The 17,440-nt window shown below is 40.7% G+C and overlaps 1 protein-coding gene and 1 pseudogene across 1 annotated transcript in view; one reads left to right on the top strand and one right to left on the bottom strand.

Moving 5' to 3' along the window:
* Positions 1–15,120, top strand: part of MTMR12 (myotubularin related protein 12) — a 49,166-nt gene extending 34,046 nt beyond the window's left edge. Inside the window, exons 11-16 of the mRNA XM_066616893.1 lie at positions 810–888; positions 3,797–3,867; positions 8,288–8,460; positions 9,559–9,726; positions 10,741–10,902; positions 12,624–15,120. Of these exons, the coding sequence (XP_066472990.1) occupies positions 810–888; positions 3,797–3,867; positions 8,288–8,460; positions 9,559–9,726; positions 10,741–10,902; positions 12,624–13,190 (1,220 nt within the window). The 3' untranslated portion in view covers positions 13,191–15,120. The remainder of the gene's footprint in view (positions 1–809; positions 889–3,796; positions 3,868–8,287; positions 8,461–9,558; positions 9,727–10,740; positions 10,903–12,623) is intronic.
* On the bottom strand, positions 8,013–8,129 carry LOC136642803 (5S ribosomal RNA; annotated as a pseudogene).
* Positions 15,121–17,440: the final 2,320 nt, after the last annotated feature.

The raw sequence follows: 17,440 nt of genomic DNA, 5'->3' as shown, positions 1-17,440 counted from the left end.
CAGCCCTCTGCAGTGCTCCCCAAGGCTTGGAACTTTCCCTGAAAGCGGGCGCAAAGCACTTCTGTTTTGCATTGTGCCTGCTTTCAGTGAAAGTTCCAAGCCTTGGGGAGTGCTATGGAGGGCTGTGCAGGGCTCCCCGCACCTCCTGCAACCTGCTGCAGCCCTACATCTGTCCAAGTAAGAGGCAAGCACCCCCCCACCCCCCTTAGCGACGTGATCCTGGGGATCATGTTGCTGCCCTAGCCCTTCCCCCACAAGAACTTACTGAGGGAGTAAAGCTCCCTCAAAGTTTGAGAACCTCTGCTCTAGCGATTTGAAATTTTGATCTGAACTGCTATTTGCTCTGTAATTTATGAAGCTGCTTTTGGAAAGAGAGGTCTCTGGGATATGTGTGATCTTTGTGTGGTATATTGGTCTGTACCTGTGCAGAGCAGTTCTCAGACGTTCATAAGCTCTAGTCAGATTAGAGCCACATCCAGACCAGGGACATGGTGCACATGCTCCTCAGGCATGACCAGCAGGTTCTTGCTGGATGCAGCTCTGAGAAATCATCAGCCTTGGTAGGATTTTTCTCTCTTCAGTCCTCTGCTATTCATTCCTTCCTGTCCTTCCTCTTCTCCCACCCCCAGTGTGGACAGAGGCTTTGCATCTATACTGTAGTTAGTTTTCTGAACTGTTCAAGCATTTTTAAGGTGGTGGTTTACAGAAGGGACAAAAACCCATAGATGTGTAGCTAATACTTGTCTAAGATTTCATTGATACATTATACCAGTAATAGCTATAAAATTTTGTGTCTTGTGTTTTTTCAGATAACAGTTCAGACTTCTGGGATACTGATGTAAAATGGTTTTCCTTGTTGGAGAGTACAAATTGGCTAGAAACTATAAGGTTGGTTAAATGCCATTTCATAAACTGTATGCAATTAAGTGGACCCTTGCCTGTGAAAACGCAGATTGGGTAGTTTTAAGATATCTGTACATACTAATGCTAACAAGTGTGTTCTGTCAGCTACAGGCATTTTTATTTAGAAAAACCCATTGCACCCCCGGTTTCACAACATCTGTTTCTTTTAAATATCTTTTATCCATTCTTTTACTGAAAATGTTCATGGTTGCTTAAAATATAAAATCAATGCAAGACAAGCAGCAGATAAAAATTATAGCTAATATATATCAGGGAGCTAAAACTTCTGCTTCACACAAGTGTAAACAGTGAATCTGGTCACAAACTTTTTCTTAGAGCAGGGGTGGCCAAAGTTTTTGGCAGGAGGGCCACATTGTCTCTCTGACACCATGTCGGGGGCAGGGGAAGAAAAGAATTAATTTACATTTCAAATTTGAATAAATTTACATATGTTTACATAAATGAATATATTAAAGATGAACTTATATGAATGAATGAAGGTCTTGCAATAGCTCAAGGCCTATAAAAGGCCTTGCACAAAGCAAGGCTGGCCTTTCCTTTTCTGCCGCTACAGCATCACAGATGTGAAACAGCAAGCAGTGCAGGGAGCCCTCATCCCACAGCTCACCGAGAAGTCAAACAGTTGCCCTCACACTGAGAGCAGTTGCATCCGGCCAGTGTGAGCTCCAACAAATCACCGGAGGGCCAGAGGCTCATTTGAGACTGGGAGCTCCCTGAGGGCCACATTGAGAGGCCTTGAGGGCCGCAAGTGGCCCCAGGGCCGGGGTTTGGGCACCTCTGTCTTAGACCAATCTTTAGAGGCTCTTGAGAGAGAGCCATTACACATGCACCTACCTGCGTTTTCTGAGCTGCACAGAGCATGTTTGCAGCAACACCAGCCTGGGTTGGTATAGGGAGGGACGACTTTGTGGAAGGGAATGTTCCATTCCATTCCAATAGCATCATGTTTGACTGCAGCAACACCAGCCTGAGTAGATCGAAAGGCAGGAATAAGCAAAGCCTTCATTGAATGGTTCTTTAAGTATGCCAATCACAAAGAATTTAGTGCTGTATCTTGTTGAATTGAGTTTGGAAATGGACCAGATGACAGTGAAGCTGCTATAATAAGGGATTCACCTGTTCCCAACAGTTGACCTCAGTGAGTAACCTACTTGCAAATATTCTGAATCAGCTGAATTTTCTGGCCATTATTTAAAGGCATTGAGGGAAGTTAGCCACTTGCCCATTTTTACTGGGTCAGCAGCTGAAGTGGGGCTGAAGTAGTTCTGCCTGCTATGCCAGACTAAAGAGACCAAACAGTGGTGGGAGGCCATCTGGAAACAAATTAAATACTTGACTAAATTGGATGCAGTAGCTAATAATGGCCTTCAGTGGGAGCTGGAAAGCTATTCAAGAGCAAAACTCTCAAAACTCCATTGTTAAAGGGATGGAGTTTGGAGGCTTACCTGACCACTCCATTCCACCCATTTACCTAAGTAGGCAGGCACCTGACAATCTCAGTTGGAGGGTTAGTTACTCAGTTTGTTCCCATTCAGCCCATTGCCAGTCTTGATCTGCAAGTAACCTTCTGCAAATCCTCAAGTAACCTTCCCTAGTAGTTTTTGTGTATAGACATTTGTGTGTACACACTGTTTAAATTGTTAGGGAGACAAAATGGCCTATGGCCTATGTGTTCTGAAAGTGTATGTTGCTATGCCTTGGGGTGTTGCAGCACAGTCACAGGGTCTCCACGGGATGTACCCAGTTGCCCCTCCTACCTGTTCTCTTGGACACGGTCTTGGATCTTGCAAAATCCTCTGCGATCCAAGAGGATGGCACCTTCCTGAACCAGGAAGAAGAGGAAGCTGTTGGGTGTTGTGACCTATGGCATCCACAGGGTTCCAGTGGCCAAGATGTCAAACTGAAGCCTGCTAGTGCCACCTTATGAAAGCACCATAACCAGCACACAACTCTTCCAGTCACAACTACTCTGTATCACACTCTATATCCAGTCACAACTACTCAATATTTGGCTACCGTAGCCAATAATAGTGTTGTCTTGTGTGCTCCCTGGGGCATTTGGTGGGCCACTGTGAGATACAGGAAGCTGGACTAGATGGGCCTCTGGCCTGATCCAGTGGGGCTCTTCTTATATTCTTAATATTGCAAGCTGCTGAAAGCTCCAGCACAAATAATGGAAATATATTCTCAACATGTTGCTTACCAGGGCAACCAAGTCTGTCTCCAACCCATAACTTGGCTTGGTCCTATTGAAATAGATCTAGAAAATCATTTCATCCAAAAATATCTTGGACCCAAGAGGCATGTTTTCTATAGTCATTCATTGCTCCCCTCTAGCTGCTTTTATCAGTCAGGAGTGCAGAAGTGATTGATTCTGCCCTGTCCCAGAACCTGTCCATGTCCTCAAGTTGCACCAGTGGAAAAGTAACCATAATTGACAAGCTGTTGCCAAGGATAGATTTTCTAGACTTGTAATAACTATGGTGTCCAACTGCCTGGACCATTTCCCTAATCATGTCAGAGGCCAAGGAGGGCTTCTGCAGAGATGGCAAGGAAATCCTAAAGAGCTGTTAAACTATGTGCATCCAGACAGTCTGAGTAAATTCCTGTACCCCTGAAGAGATTGTAAGCCTTGACAGAGGAACTACTTGCCTTGCTCAAATAGCCATCCCATCTATCTAGCACGAAACACTGATCCAGTGTGTGCCTGACTGAATGGGTGAGGCCAGAAGGTACCTGGAGCAGAACTATGGAAATAATGAGATCCTGAATGCTCTGGCCAGCATGACCCTACCATGAATGTTGCTATACTTGAACTAAGGCTTTACGCTTAAGGTAATTATGTTAAAGCCTTTATTTTTTCATGTTCTAGGCGATGTCTGAGAAAAGCAGTAGATGTGGTTGAGTTACTGGAAGCACAGAATACAAATGTTCTCCTTGTAGGTAAGAACTATGTACCTCTTAGCATTTTTCCTGTATATTTTCCACACAGCTTTTCCCAAGTAACTGAGATATATTGTGTAGTTTACAGTTGCATTAAAGAAAAAGGAGATTCTGAGACATTCATAAACTGAATGCTATCCTTAGATTGTCCTAAAATTCTTAACAGTTAGAGTGTTCTGGCTGTATGCACTGCTGCTGTTTTTCTTTCCTAGTTGACATTTGATACAGTTAGCCTGGGCCCAAGAAGGAATTAATCAGAATTCAAGAATTTACAGTATAGCTCACTTAATACTGTATGAGCATACAATATTAATATGTGTAATTTTTTTGAAAGTATTTATTATCCATATATTTGGAGTATAAACCAGCCAAAGTTGATCACTTTCAAGTTTCATTAACTTCAATGGGAGAAAGTTTCATGCTAAAATCAATGAAACTAAGTGTTTGTCTAGATAGTATAATCATTATTTGCAATTAAGTTGCACCATAGCATGCTGTTAATTGAAGTCTCAAGATAGCATCCCCCCCCCCAGCTGATGGCTCAAATGGTTTGTGTGGTTAGGGGAGGTATTATGCCTGTTTGCTAAAGCAACATGGCTTAAAGGTTGCCCTCCCCGTGGATGCTGCAGTTCTAGACCTTTTTGCACTGTATGGCAGCTGTTCTTGAATGGGCATGCATATTCTCATTTCCTTTTAATTTGGTGCTGTCTAGATGATTTTGGGATTCCTTCTGGCAAAACAGCACATTCTTGTGTATTCTATGTGAGAGAATCCCTTGTGATCACTTGAGAATCCCAAGTGATCAGTATACCAAATTGCATAACATGCTCAGGATCTAGCTTTGCAATACAGCATAATTGATTCACGCACTTGTGGTTGGATATATCCCCTTTCCCCCTCCCTAAAGTTAGTTTAGTGTAGGTATTTAATGTCTTATTCTGGAAAAAATGCCAAAACCAAATTTAAGAAACAATTGTATGAAACATGATTGTATAACTTAAAATTCCAGTCTTCATTATAAAAAAACACAGACAACAAAAATGGAAACCTATTTTCTCTTATGATAAATGAAGTTTTTTTAAAGCCTAGTGTAACTTTTTGTCAAATATTTTGACAGAACATTTGCTGATACAATGCATTCTGTGCTATCTCCAGGCCCAAGTTTTAAGTCCTGGTTAAGGAAAAATAAATGTGAATAAACTTATATTCAAATTTAATATAAATTTGAATAAATTTCAATTCCCTTGAATTAGGAAAAAAATATCTGAAAGGCCAGAAACTCCATAGACCTCGTTCTACGATTTCTCTCAGCAAAGAAGTTTATCCCCAACCCCCAAACAGCAAAAATTAATTTTTTAAAAAAATCTCTAACAGGCAAGAAGTACTGCAGACCTGGTTTGCATCAGTCCTGGTCAGTGCGCAGCGGTGGCAAACCTCCTACCCTGACAAGCCTCCAACCATCCAGAGGCTCCCAACCTTGGCGTTGGGGAGCCTGTAATCCTCCCTATAATTGTCCAGAGTCAAGGGGAGCACTTCTGGTTTTTCCAAAAATCCAGAAGGGGCAGTTTAAGTCCTTAAAAGGCCTTTGTAGGGCTGGGGAAAGGACAGACAAAAGAAAATATTTCTTTACCCAGTGTGTAATTAGTCTGTGGAACTCCTTGTCACAGGAAGTGGTGATGGCATCTCGCCTAGATGCCTTTAAAAGGGGATTGGACAAATTTGTGGAAGAAAAGTCCATCATGAGTTACAAGACATGATAGGTATGTGCAAGCTCCTGATTTTAGAAGTAGGCTACCTCAGAATGCCAGATACAAGGAAGACACCAGGACACAGTTGTAACTCTAGTTGTCTTGTGTGCTCCCTGAAGCATTTGGTGGGCCACTGTGAGATACAGGAAGCTGGACTAGATGGGCCTTTGGCCTGATCCAACAGGGCTCTTCTTGGGTTCTTATAGGGAAGCCCTCCGAAGGCCTTTTATGGCCTAAAATGTCACTTCTTGTTTTTCAGAAAAACCAAAAGTGATGACCTAAGGCCTCCCAGAGGCCATAGAAGGTGTTCTAAGGGCTGGGGAAGCTGCATGCAACCTCCCTGGCCCTCAGAACATTCTCCAGAGGCGAGGGGAGCAGAGCCATGGGCTGGATGGAGACTCGCTGTGAGCCTCATCTGGCCCATGGGCTGAGGTTTGGAGACCCCCAATTTAAAAGATCCCCAAGTGCTGCTGCTTCTCAGTTATTCTTCCTCTTTGACAGTAAACTGAGCCTTATCAACTAGGATTCAGAGAGGTACTTCAGCTGCAGTTGGCAATGCATGAATCCAGTGGGATTTTAACTTGATTGCTCAATTTCAAAGCAATTTTCACATAGCAAAGGTAGATAAACAAATCTCTGTTTCAAATCTTAAATATTCTGGCAGTTCATTTTTTTCAGTCAGTCCCTTCTGTCAGGAGACCTGCTTGTAGTACCTGAATAAGGAAAACAATACTACTGCTTGGGTAAATTGTTCAAAGTGTTCTGTACTTTGCTTGATCTTTCTATAAGCCACCATTTGTCAAACTGAGGTTTGAGAGAAACTACTCAGTTGCCTTGTTTTCTAACTTTCCTTTTTTCCTTTGAAAGTCTTCATTGTCCATGAATCCCAGTAGTGGTTGTAATGGTTAGTGTAGTTGACTAGTACTAGGGAGGCTTGAGTTCTGGTTTCCACTTGGTCATAAAGCTTACTAGGAACTCCAGGGAGCCTAACTGAACTCAGAAGGTGATTGTGAGGGTAGAAGGGGGGACACTTCATGTATGGAGATGGGGAAAAACAGTTGTATATTTTCACAGGTTTTGATGTTATCAAAAGTTAGAAGTGCAGAAAACTTTATTATGTGTTTTTTTCAAAATTTCATTATAATTATAAATTATAAGTGCTTTAAAATTATACTAGATAGGTGGTATAGTGTCAGCAGATACAGTCATTACCCATGCACCTCCATTGAATAATAAATAAAAACAGTTTTATATTTTCATGGTTTTCTTACAAAAATGAGACGTGCAGTGTCACATGTTTTTGTTGCATTACCGCCATTTTCTCCCACTTCTACTTGTGTGTTGCCCACAGCTCCTTAAAGGAAAAGTGGGTTATAAATGGAAGTAGGAGTAATACACTCACACTCAAATTTTGGGGGCATAAGAGCAGAGTGTAAGAGGAGATTGGATCCCTTTGCTGTGTTAATGTTTTGTTTCCAAGTTGTATAACTAGGACTAAAAGAACTAAGATTAGTTTCTATTTTGTTGTCTGAGTTTGTTGCTTTCTTGATTAGGTTGTGCCTAGTTGCAGACTTTAAGCCAAGATACACCAAGTGACCTGTTTTCTGAAATGGTCCAAGTTGGAGAGCTGTTTAGCATGTTTGGTTTATTTTTGGCTGAGCACCTGCGTCTTCCCTCTATACCTCTTGTCTCCTTGTTTTCCTTTCAGTGAAGACCATGTCTTCTTCTGTCTGCCCCATTTTTCTCCTTCACCTGTGAGTAGATTACTGTTCACTGGCCTGCAGATGGACAGAGAAGGGCTGGAATCTGGTGTGATTGCTCTTCAGCAACTTGGCCGCTCGATAGACCCAAAACTTGTGCAACACAGACATAAGGCTGACTTTATGGTGCTTTAATGTATCTGTTCCTGACAAGGCATTGAGCAACCCTTATTGGAAATTCTCCATGCTTGTGCAGGATACATAATGCAGAGTGGTGTTTCTGATACATTGCTGTGCTATTGTAGTAAAAAAGATTTCACCTTGTTCTGTGAAATTTTATTGCTGTCTGCTGCTGCTGTGGTACACAGTCCTCTTGTCTTGCCTTGACCACTGTGAAATGTTGCTTCTGTGCATGATTAGGAATGTATTTCTTGTTACATGAGGAGTTACAGCAACTTCTCATTTTGCACTGAAACTTTAAGTGTCTCTGTTCAAGAATAAAGTACTGTATCTTTCAGGGAAAGTAACATTAAAATGTTCCGTTTGCTACTTTCTGATGTCAATTCTTATGCTTTGTTAATCTTGTTCACTGGTGGAAAAGAACAGTGTTTTCATCACCTGAAAGACAATTGCTTACTGAAGTGACCATTTCTTTCTTTATGGTTGGCAACCTTCAGTCTCGAAAGACTATGGTATAAGCCTACAGCACCTGGTATTCCTGGGCAGTCTCCCATCCAAGTACTAACCAGGCCTGACCCTGCTTAGCTTCCGAGATCAGACAAGATCAGGCATGTGCAGGGTAATAGTTGCTGTCTATACTGCATAATAAACATAGTTTGTCTTTATGAAGGAACTATGAAAGCCAAACACTTTACATTAGGTGTACATCAAAAGAAAACCTCTTCAGTATTCATTAAAACTTCTTGATGTCTCTGAAATGCTCCTGTTTGACACCATATAAACTTTCCTCAGAGGAGAATGCTTCTGACATGTGCTGTGTGATCTCCAGCCTGGTTCAAGTTATGATGGATTCATACTGCAGAACAAAACTGGGATTTCAGAGCCTTATCCAGAAAGAATGGATCATGGGAGGACATGCTTTCTTGAATCGGTGTAATCATCTACGGCAAACTGATAAAGATGAGGTATAATTATCTTATAGAACTTCAACTTGTCAATAGGAAGTAAAAGTTCAGAGTGTAGGAGGGGAGGGAGGCTGGGAATCATATTGAACATTCTTAGTCAAATCATTGATCTATCAAGATAACTGGCATAATTTGGAGTTCACCAGATATTGTTCCCAAGTCTTCAACATTTTTTCACTTGAATTCTGAGTAAGATGTAATGTTTATACAAAAACCTGAGAAGTTGTAACAGGTTTAGATGGTGTTTGAAATCCTGGTACCACTCCATCCACGGGATTGGCTCTTGTAAATGGCTGGATGAAGTGAAGAAGCTGTTGAAAGCTAGCTTTCTCCTTACACTTGCATTTTTTATTGAAATTACCATTACAATTCTCAAAGGTGAGTGATTTGCCCTGTTTACCTGCAAACACAAACAAATTTTTCAGGTTCACATAAAAGCTTCTAGAATATTTCTCCAAAGGTAATTGAGCCATGCAAAATGTTTGGTGTGTGAAGAACTCTGTTCCAGAAAGATGTGCTTGTCTTGCCACTGAAAGGTCCTATGGTTGCAGCACCAGAAAAGACAATACTTGAAATCTATACTCAATACTTGAGTCCCTTCGGGGAGAAAGGTGGGGTAAAAATAAAGTTATTATTATTATTAAATCTAGGCAGCTGCAACTCTGTCTGAACCATGCTAGACTTTTGTGGTGTGCCTTTCACCTCTATGGGCAAGAGATGCATTGCATAAAGTTAAGCTTATCTAGCAAATGGGAGTCCCAAACTTCATAAAAGCAAGACTGTAGGGCATTCTTGGACTGATGGCTTGAAGCTTACATTGGCATGGATCCTGGCAGCATTTAATGTCTGCTCTGTGTTAATTACGAAGTCTTTAGTAGGTCTGTAGCTCATAGCAAAAACTGGTGCATTTCATTTCAGTAAAGGACACTGAAAACAGCCTTGTCCTTGAAAATGTCTGGTCTTTACAAAATGCAAGCTGAGTTTGTCCAATATAGCAGTTGAATAAGTAACTATCTTGAAGGCACATCTCTAATTCTAGAAATGATGAAACAGCAACTATGCTATTTTCTTATGCGACCTGTTTTTTCTGTGTTTTAGGCACCAGTTTTTTTGTTGTTCTTGGACTGTGTTTGGCAGCTGCTTCAACAGTATTCACCAGCATTTGAGTTTACAGAGACCTATTTAACGGTCTTGTCAGACAGCCTGTACATACCTATATTTAGCACATTTTTCTTCAATTCTCCACACCAGAAAGACACTACCATGGTAAGGGGGAACATTTGAGATGTTACAAAAGGGTTCTTGGGTATTGTTGAATCCTCTCTGTTTTTAAAGGCAGTACATTATATGTGCCAATACAGAATTAAGATCTTTGACTGCAAAACATGCATGCTCTCTTCTACATATATTCTCTCATGCAAGGCTAAGAAATTGTGCAGGACTCTGAATCTCTGCCCTTTTCTATGCGAAATCTTCTCGGTCTACTCTGGCTTCTGATGTTCCTTATACTTGACCAGGTATTGTCCACATACTTCTAAGCCTGTTTTTGCAAACATAAAGGTCTTAAAAGTTGCTCTTTAAAGAGAAGAAAATGATTGAATGTTGGAGTCCAGCACCTCATGTTGTGTTTGCACAGAATATTGTACATAAACTTCAGCAGAAAAGAAGCAAACTGCCTTCTGTGTTTAATAATAATAATAATAATAATAATAATAATAATAATAATAATAAACTTTATTTGTATCCTGCCCTTCTCCCTGAAAGGGACCCAGTTTACCAAAGTTTTCACAGAATTCTGTGAGATGTTGCTCAGATCTTCCTCCAAACTACTAGAAACTTGGCACTGTGTCTTTTCAAAGAAGGATCTGACTGGGCTGTCTTAAGTTCCACCTTTGCCAGACAGAGCACAGTATATTTTATTGAGTATGTCCTTGGAAAAAGTTGCAGTTCCAGGTTATGTAGTGCTTACAGCGCAACTGCTAGTGGCTCTTGAAACCTTTATTTTTCTTCAATTCAGTTATCTACCATAGAGTAGATATTCTCTGGGGTTGTAAGTAAAGTCTGTACTGTCGAAAGTACATCTGTACATGCAGTTTATCTTCCCAATCCAGTCAGGCTTCCTGAAAACGAACGTTTCATTTTGTTTTAGTGTTGTGTTCTTCCTGTTCTTTTTAATGTGAAGTTCAGAAGGTACTCTTTGTTCAGAAAGCTAGTGTGGTATATTGGTACAAGCATCCTTCTTTGGACTGTCGCATTCTTGTTTGTTTCTCTCTTTGACAGTATGGGGGAACCCTTGATACACAAGGCAGCCGTCTCAGTTTTCATTCAGTTTGGGACTGGTCGGTGCAGTTTGAACCTAAGGCACAAGCTTTGCTTAATAACCCTCTTTATGTGGAGAAACCAAAACTAGATAAAAGTCAGAGAAAAACTGCACGATTCAAGGTAAAGAACTCTTTAAGCTGTATTTTCTTGCTTGTATATACATCACCGAGACCTATGGTAGAGTTTGTGGCTGGCAAAACACGAAGTACGATCTGATGTCTAGTTTGGCTAGAATGTGGATTTAAATCAACTTTGTAACATTGCCAATGTCAGAAGCAAGATTTAGAACTTTCGGTTTGAAACTGTATCCATGGTTTCAGTTATCTGTGGTTTTCCATGCTCCCCTGCACCCAGTTTTTTTTTTTTCATTAGCAAGCAGGCATGTTTCTTGCTTTAACAGAGAGTAGAACAGGAACGCGACATATAGGCAGGCGGCCTGCGTGCTAGAAGGATACAGTAGGAAAGTTAATGGGAATCTTCCTGTTAACATGTACTATGTCTGTCTAGTGTGCAGGCTGCCTGCCTACATGTCACCTTCCTATTCTACTCTCTGTAAAAGCAAGAAACATGCCTGCTTGCTAATGGAAAAAAAGAAGATAAGGGGGGCTGGAGCATTGTACTAATAGGGCCCCCTCTTATCAGTGGAATGGATCTCCCATGGTTATGTGGGGGTGCCCGTATTCTGTATGGTAAAGTTGTCTTATGTTACTCTTACGGAATATTTCATTTGTATGCTTGCTGCCTTCACTATGTTTTCATATTTGTAACACAGTAATATTTATGTCCAATTATTGAATTGTCTCTGCCTCTTTGCAAGTTATTCAATGACTGTATTATACCTTCAATATTAAATAAAAATTCATGCAATTTTTTTAGCCTAAACAGTACCAGCTTAAGAAGAATGTGCCTTCAAAATGTGAAACCTGGTACTTAGTTATATAAGAACCCCACTAAAAATCTTGATCTGGAGCATACAAGGTTACATATGCTGGAAGCAATACCATTCACAAGCCAATGACATAGTGGAATAGATGGTTCTTTATCTGAGCTGGGTGTACCTGCTAGCTTGTACTTCAAGAAGTTGCTGGCTAAATTGCACTTTAAATGTGCGACCACCTACCTTAGTTGTCTGTAGAGATTAGTAGAAGCATCTAGTTACTAAAATGGTGCACGCAACTATATGGACCATAATCCTGTTCAGGCAAGGGATGGCATATTGGCTTACTGACCTATTCAGGCCCTTGTTAGTTGAGGAATTTTTAATACAAATCGATCTTCAGATGAAAAGCAGTATAAATACTTCACAATAGAAGTTAATTGCAGTACAAGTGTCTGATATCAACAAGCAGAGAAATGGGATATATGAAATTGAATTGCATAAGATCTTGATCTAGTTTGGTAAATACTTTAAAATAGTATTTGTGCATAGTGATTGCATGGCAGAATGGCATCTAAGGCAGGCCCATGTGTTACCTTTGCGTGTTTAGGATGGGCCAGTGGACACAAAATCCAACTGGCCCCTCAGTTTTCCTCAGAATATGGCAACTCCTTTAGGTTAATGGTATGAATGCTGCTCAGACACTTCTGTGGGCTTTAGTTTGAAGTATTGTTGTGTAGTATATCGACACATCACATTAGGGGACTTTATCAGTATGGACCTTTTCCAGCTGGCTACGTAAGGTAGAAACTGAACTAGAACACAGCCCTCAGAATGTCTACTCAGAAGTAAGTTATATTATAGTTGGTGGTATTCCCAGGTCAGTGTGAATAGGATTGTAGGCTCTGTCACTTACGGTAAAAATAACCTCAACTTAACTCAGCCATTTTCTTTCTCTTTAAAGCATCAACGGCAGCTTTCTTTGCCCCTGACACAAACAAAACCCTCTCCAAAAAGAGGATTTTTTAAGGAAGATCAATTAATTAAAAACATTCTGGGCAAAAGAATCAGCAGGCTGATAACGTCTTCTGATGAACTTCAGAGTAACTCCAGAGAGTTTTATGACAATTGGCACTGTAAACCAGTTGACTTCCATGGACTCCTGCTGCCACGCCTGGAAGGGCCAGAAATCAAAGTGTGGGCGCAGAGGTATTTGCGATGGATTCCTGAGGCTCAGCTCCCAGGTGGTGGCACAGTTGCCACTGCAACAAAAGTCTTGGATGTGATGGAGGATGTGCAGGGTTTGCAAAAGAAAGTGGATGAAAAACATAGTGAGATGGTCTCTGAAGATGACACAGAAGCATCTCCTTTTTTGAGAAATCCTGCTCGTTTGTCTTCCTTATTTCCATTTGCTTTGCTTCAAAGACATTCGCTCAAGCCAGTTTTACCTACCAGTACTTGGAAAGACTTGGAAGGTGAAGAAGACTTGGCCAGGAGAGACGATGACTTTGTTGATTTAGGTGATGTTTGATGTGAAGCTAGTCTTCAACTGCAGAAACAAATGTAGTGGCACACATTTCTGTCTAATGCCTGTATTGTATAAAAAATATGGTGAGCTTTCCCTCTGGCTGGAACTTTTTAGCATGGAAAGATCTTTTCCTCACATTAGGGAACACCAGTATTCTCAGATCCCTTTGAATTAGGATTCCTTATCATAGGCATGGGGGCACACAGCTGTATTTTGAAAGGCCCATTTGAAGCAAAAACACTTTAGAACTTGTATTTTTATTCGTGGAAATTAAGGCACATACAAAAGGTAGGAGCCGACTTGCTGATGAAGCATGGCATTCTTAAATAGCCACAAGAATTGGAAAATGGCCTAGAATGGGATAGGGCTGGTCTTTTTAGGAGCATCTTAACTTATATAGCCAAAGATCCGGTGTTCCATAAAACGGGTCTTTATGGAAGAAATTAATAGTTTAAATCATTTCTTTAAAAGGGTATCTAATCTTGCCAGGTTCTTACCAGTCTTTAAATACAAACTGGAGAAATGGTAGATATTTAGTGCGTCTATGCATTCTAATCAATCTGATAGATGACACTCTTGCTGCAGAATTGTAGTTCAGAGTGGTACCTTAATGACACTTTCTTTTGAAGCTCCTCTGTATTTTGTATAACCTAAGTTCGCACTATCTTCTCTTTCCCACTGGGTTGTCTTTATATTTCCCTCACGTGTTTTAGCCTACTTTCTTGGTGTCTGAAATCCTCTTCACTTGTTGTTGTGGAGTACTACAAGAAGGAGTAGGACTTCTGGCAGTAAACCAGCATTTTCTAGGTGCTTGAGGTGCTCATTCCGATCTTCCCACTAATGCCAGTAGCTTGCACTGAGTCTCAGTTCCTTCTGTTTAAGAGGGGCAGCTAAAGAGCTGTATTTAGCTATGAAACTGGATTTGTCATCCAGTACTACTGCTTTTATAAACATGATATATTAAAACTATGAATGTAAGAGGTGTGTACATTGGAATTGGGATGCTGGATTTGTCGTACCAGTTTCTCAATTATAAAAAGCCATATAGTAAATGCCTAAAAAGTTTTATTTGCGTATGTTAAGCATATTTATTCAGAGATTTTTTTACCCTTCCGTATAAGAAGTCAGTCTTGACATACTCAACCCACATTGCTGACCCTTAACAAGCATTTTATTGTAGAAGGCCAAAGCTAAATTTATACTGTAGAAGCATTAAATTATTGAACTAACCCCTGTGATTCTTAGCTGTAAATCTTATGAATTCCCTTGTGTTAAATCCCTGTACGCAGCAAGCAGAGTTTTGCTTGTTTAAGTTTCTGGGAGTTTCAGTTAGTCTTGTAACTTGATGTATTTCTGAAGAAGTGGCTAACAGATAGTTGTAGCTGAATGCCAGATGCAAACCTCAGAAGTCTGTTGCCTTATGAAAACTACTGAGAGCCCAAGGAACTCGGAGTACTGAAACAGATTAAGTCCATTTGTATATGAGTCTTCCTAAAGATAGCATTGTATAATTTTTCCTTCAAATGTCTTCAATGCTTATATAATTTATCTGCAGTTAGTACAAATCATATCTGTTAGAGGCTTGGATTTTGATTTGAATTCACTTTTGGGGGAAAAAAACACTAACATCAAAACGCTTAACTTCCTTTGAATGTCTTTGACAGCTGAACAGTTATAATATTTTGAAAATATATTTATATCTAAAATGTCAAGTATTGTCTAACAAACTCTTAAATGGGTATGTAGAACTTTTTATAATGGCTTATGGACTTGCTTCATGCTTAACAGGAAAGGGCATGCAACTTGATCATGTAAGCATTGGAAACATAATTTACTGTAGTGATTGTTTATACCTCCAGTTTTTACACTGAAAAGCTTATAGCTTTAACAGTTTTTAATGAAAGATCTTTCTGTTAACTGTTAGGATCTTTGTATCAATGTATTTGTTAATAAAATGTAATTTTATTATTTTTTAAATTTGAAAAAGTATGTCATTGATAGCTGCATTTTCCTGCTGTACTCTTGCAGTACGAAAGCATAATTGCCTCCTAACTGGGTTTAGTGCAAATTATTGAGGCAGTGTCAATTATGAGCAACATATATGAAGCTGGACTTCTACCAAGTCAAAGCATTGGTCTATCTAATCTTACTGGCATGGGTTGTCCAAGGTATTGATGGGTGGGACTTTAATCATCTTTTTAACTGGAGATGCCAGGGATTGAACCTGGAATCTTGTGCATGCAAAGCATGTGCTCTGTTGTTGAGGTGTGGCTTCAATCAGCATTGCGTTTCTTTGAGAAAAATAAAAGTAGCAGTATCTCATTGAGCACCTTGAGTTAGCACAGCATATGCAAAACTATAGCTGATATTTTAGTTAAATGACCATACAATATAGAAGACAACCTGTCATCCCAAATGCCAGCTAAAGGTATAAAGAAAAAGACAATATAGAATTTTGCCCACAATTGCTAGTGCCTCTCATATTTTTATTCATTACATATTTTACTAAAATATGATAGTACATAATACAGTACCATGGACAAATTCTCAAACATACCAGAGTTAGGTGAAATGAAGAGCAATTTAGGGGTGTCTGGCCATAGACTAAAATGGTAATCTTTGGAATCTCTGGACTCAATCTGAACTAATCCGTTGTTTCCTGAAAACTCGCCATCCCTGGCAAGTTCCATCCCCAATTTCAATGAGTGTGTCATTGTCATCATTTTCTGTTTGGGGAGAGATAATTAGATTAAGAGATTGAAGAAAGGTTGGGCTCTCACCCTGTTTCTGGAAGGTTTGCTTGGATACATTATGTTGCTCAAGAGAGCTAGGACATTGCATTAACATAGGATTTAGTGTCTGGAATTTACACCTGAGTGTCAAAGATATCTTGGCTGAAGCAAAAAGCCTAAATAGCTTGTTTTTCCTTGAGGGCAAGATTGGGGGCCGATATGCTGCAGGGCAGCTAAGATAGTGCAGCTGCTTGGGGAAATTTCCATGGGCAAGTAAACAACAAGGAGGAAGGGCTAAAAAGGAAAAACTTTCTCCTTTTCAACCTGGTTGAAATACACAGGCAAAGGGTTTCACCAGAATGATGGGATGACCATGTAACAGGTTCTTCCTCTGACTTGTCCAATACATTCCACTACAAGAATTTAGTGTGTGTAAAAATCAGGTTTTTTTATGTTATTTTATCTGATGATACGTTTTCAGTCTGAGTTTAGTTGTCAATTTCTTAAACATACTTTCCTTTTGAAATGCGCAGACTAGTACCATAAACTCAAAAAGCCTGTTGTACCAGATTCACAAGACCATTTTATACACATTTATAATACACATGTAAGTAAGATTATACTGTAATGCCTGAAGTTTTTCATTGATCAGTACCACTTCCATATGCTGCTACATATTTGACAGGTTACATTTGATGGGCAAGAGAAGGGTTTGTGGGTATCTGGAAATTGGAGAGGGAGCAGTGGAGAGACAAATGGGATGCAGGGGGGAGGGACAAGAGAGGGGTTTGTGGGTATCAGGAAATTGGAGAGGGAGCAGTGGAGAGACAAACAGGATGCAGGGGGGAGGGGCAAGAGAGGGGTTTGTGGGTATCAGGAAAAACCATTTGTCTCAGCAGTGTCTGAACACTGCTCTCTCTCTCCAACGGGTAGATGAGCCTCATCAGCCTGGAAAGGCAGCTCATCTAAGAGAAGGAAAACTCTGATCCCAAACCTCCACTGCCTTGTGGCTACATCCAGTTGTGGAAAAGGCTTCAGGAGTCAACCTTGAGGCAAAATCAGGAGCCGGAGTCCCTGAGGCAGTTCGTGGCTGTACACAGTCACGCTCTGGCAACTCCTGCGATGCCGCTGAAACCAACCGTATTGGCTTCTGCCTTTCCATTGGATCATTCCAGCGACGTGGAGAGGGGGGATTTGCTGCATGGGTAACAGCCTATCCTTCATACCTTCTTTACCCAGGCTTCGCGCACTGGAGAGGACACTCCAACTTCGCCATATAGTGTCGGCACAACACGGGAAGCAGCAGTTACCGGTTATAAGTCTTCGCTTGATTGGCATAGAGCGTGACGCCAGGGGCTGCTTCCGACGGTGGGAGAGATCATTGCATCTCATTGGGCAGCTACTGCCCGCCTTAAGCTGGGCAGTCCCCAGCCAGTAAGGTGTTGCCTCACCACGGTCTGTTAACCTCACGGAGTGCGTGGGGTTTAGGGTGAAAACCGACAAGCGGATCGACAACTCTGC

This window comes from Tiliqua scincoides, chromosome 2, assembly GCF_035046505.1.
Source record: "Tiliqua scincoides isolate rTilSci1 chromosome 2, rTilSci1.hap2, whole genome shotgun sequence".
NCBI classification, from domain to species: domain Eukaryota; kingdom Metazoa; phylum Chordata; class Lepidosauria; order Squamata; family Scincidae; genus Tiliqua; species Tiliqua scincoides.
The sequence above is the reverse complement of the archived record's forward strand: the minus strand, read 5'-3'. Positions and strand labels throughout refer to the sequence as shown.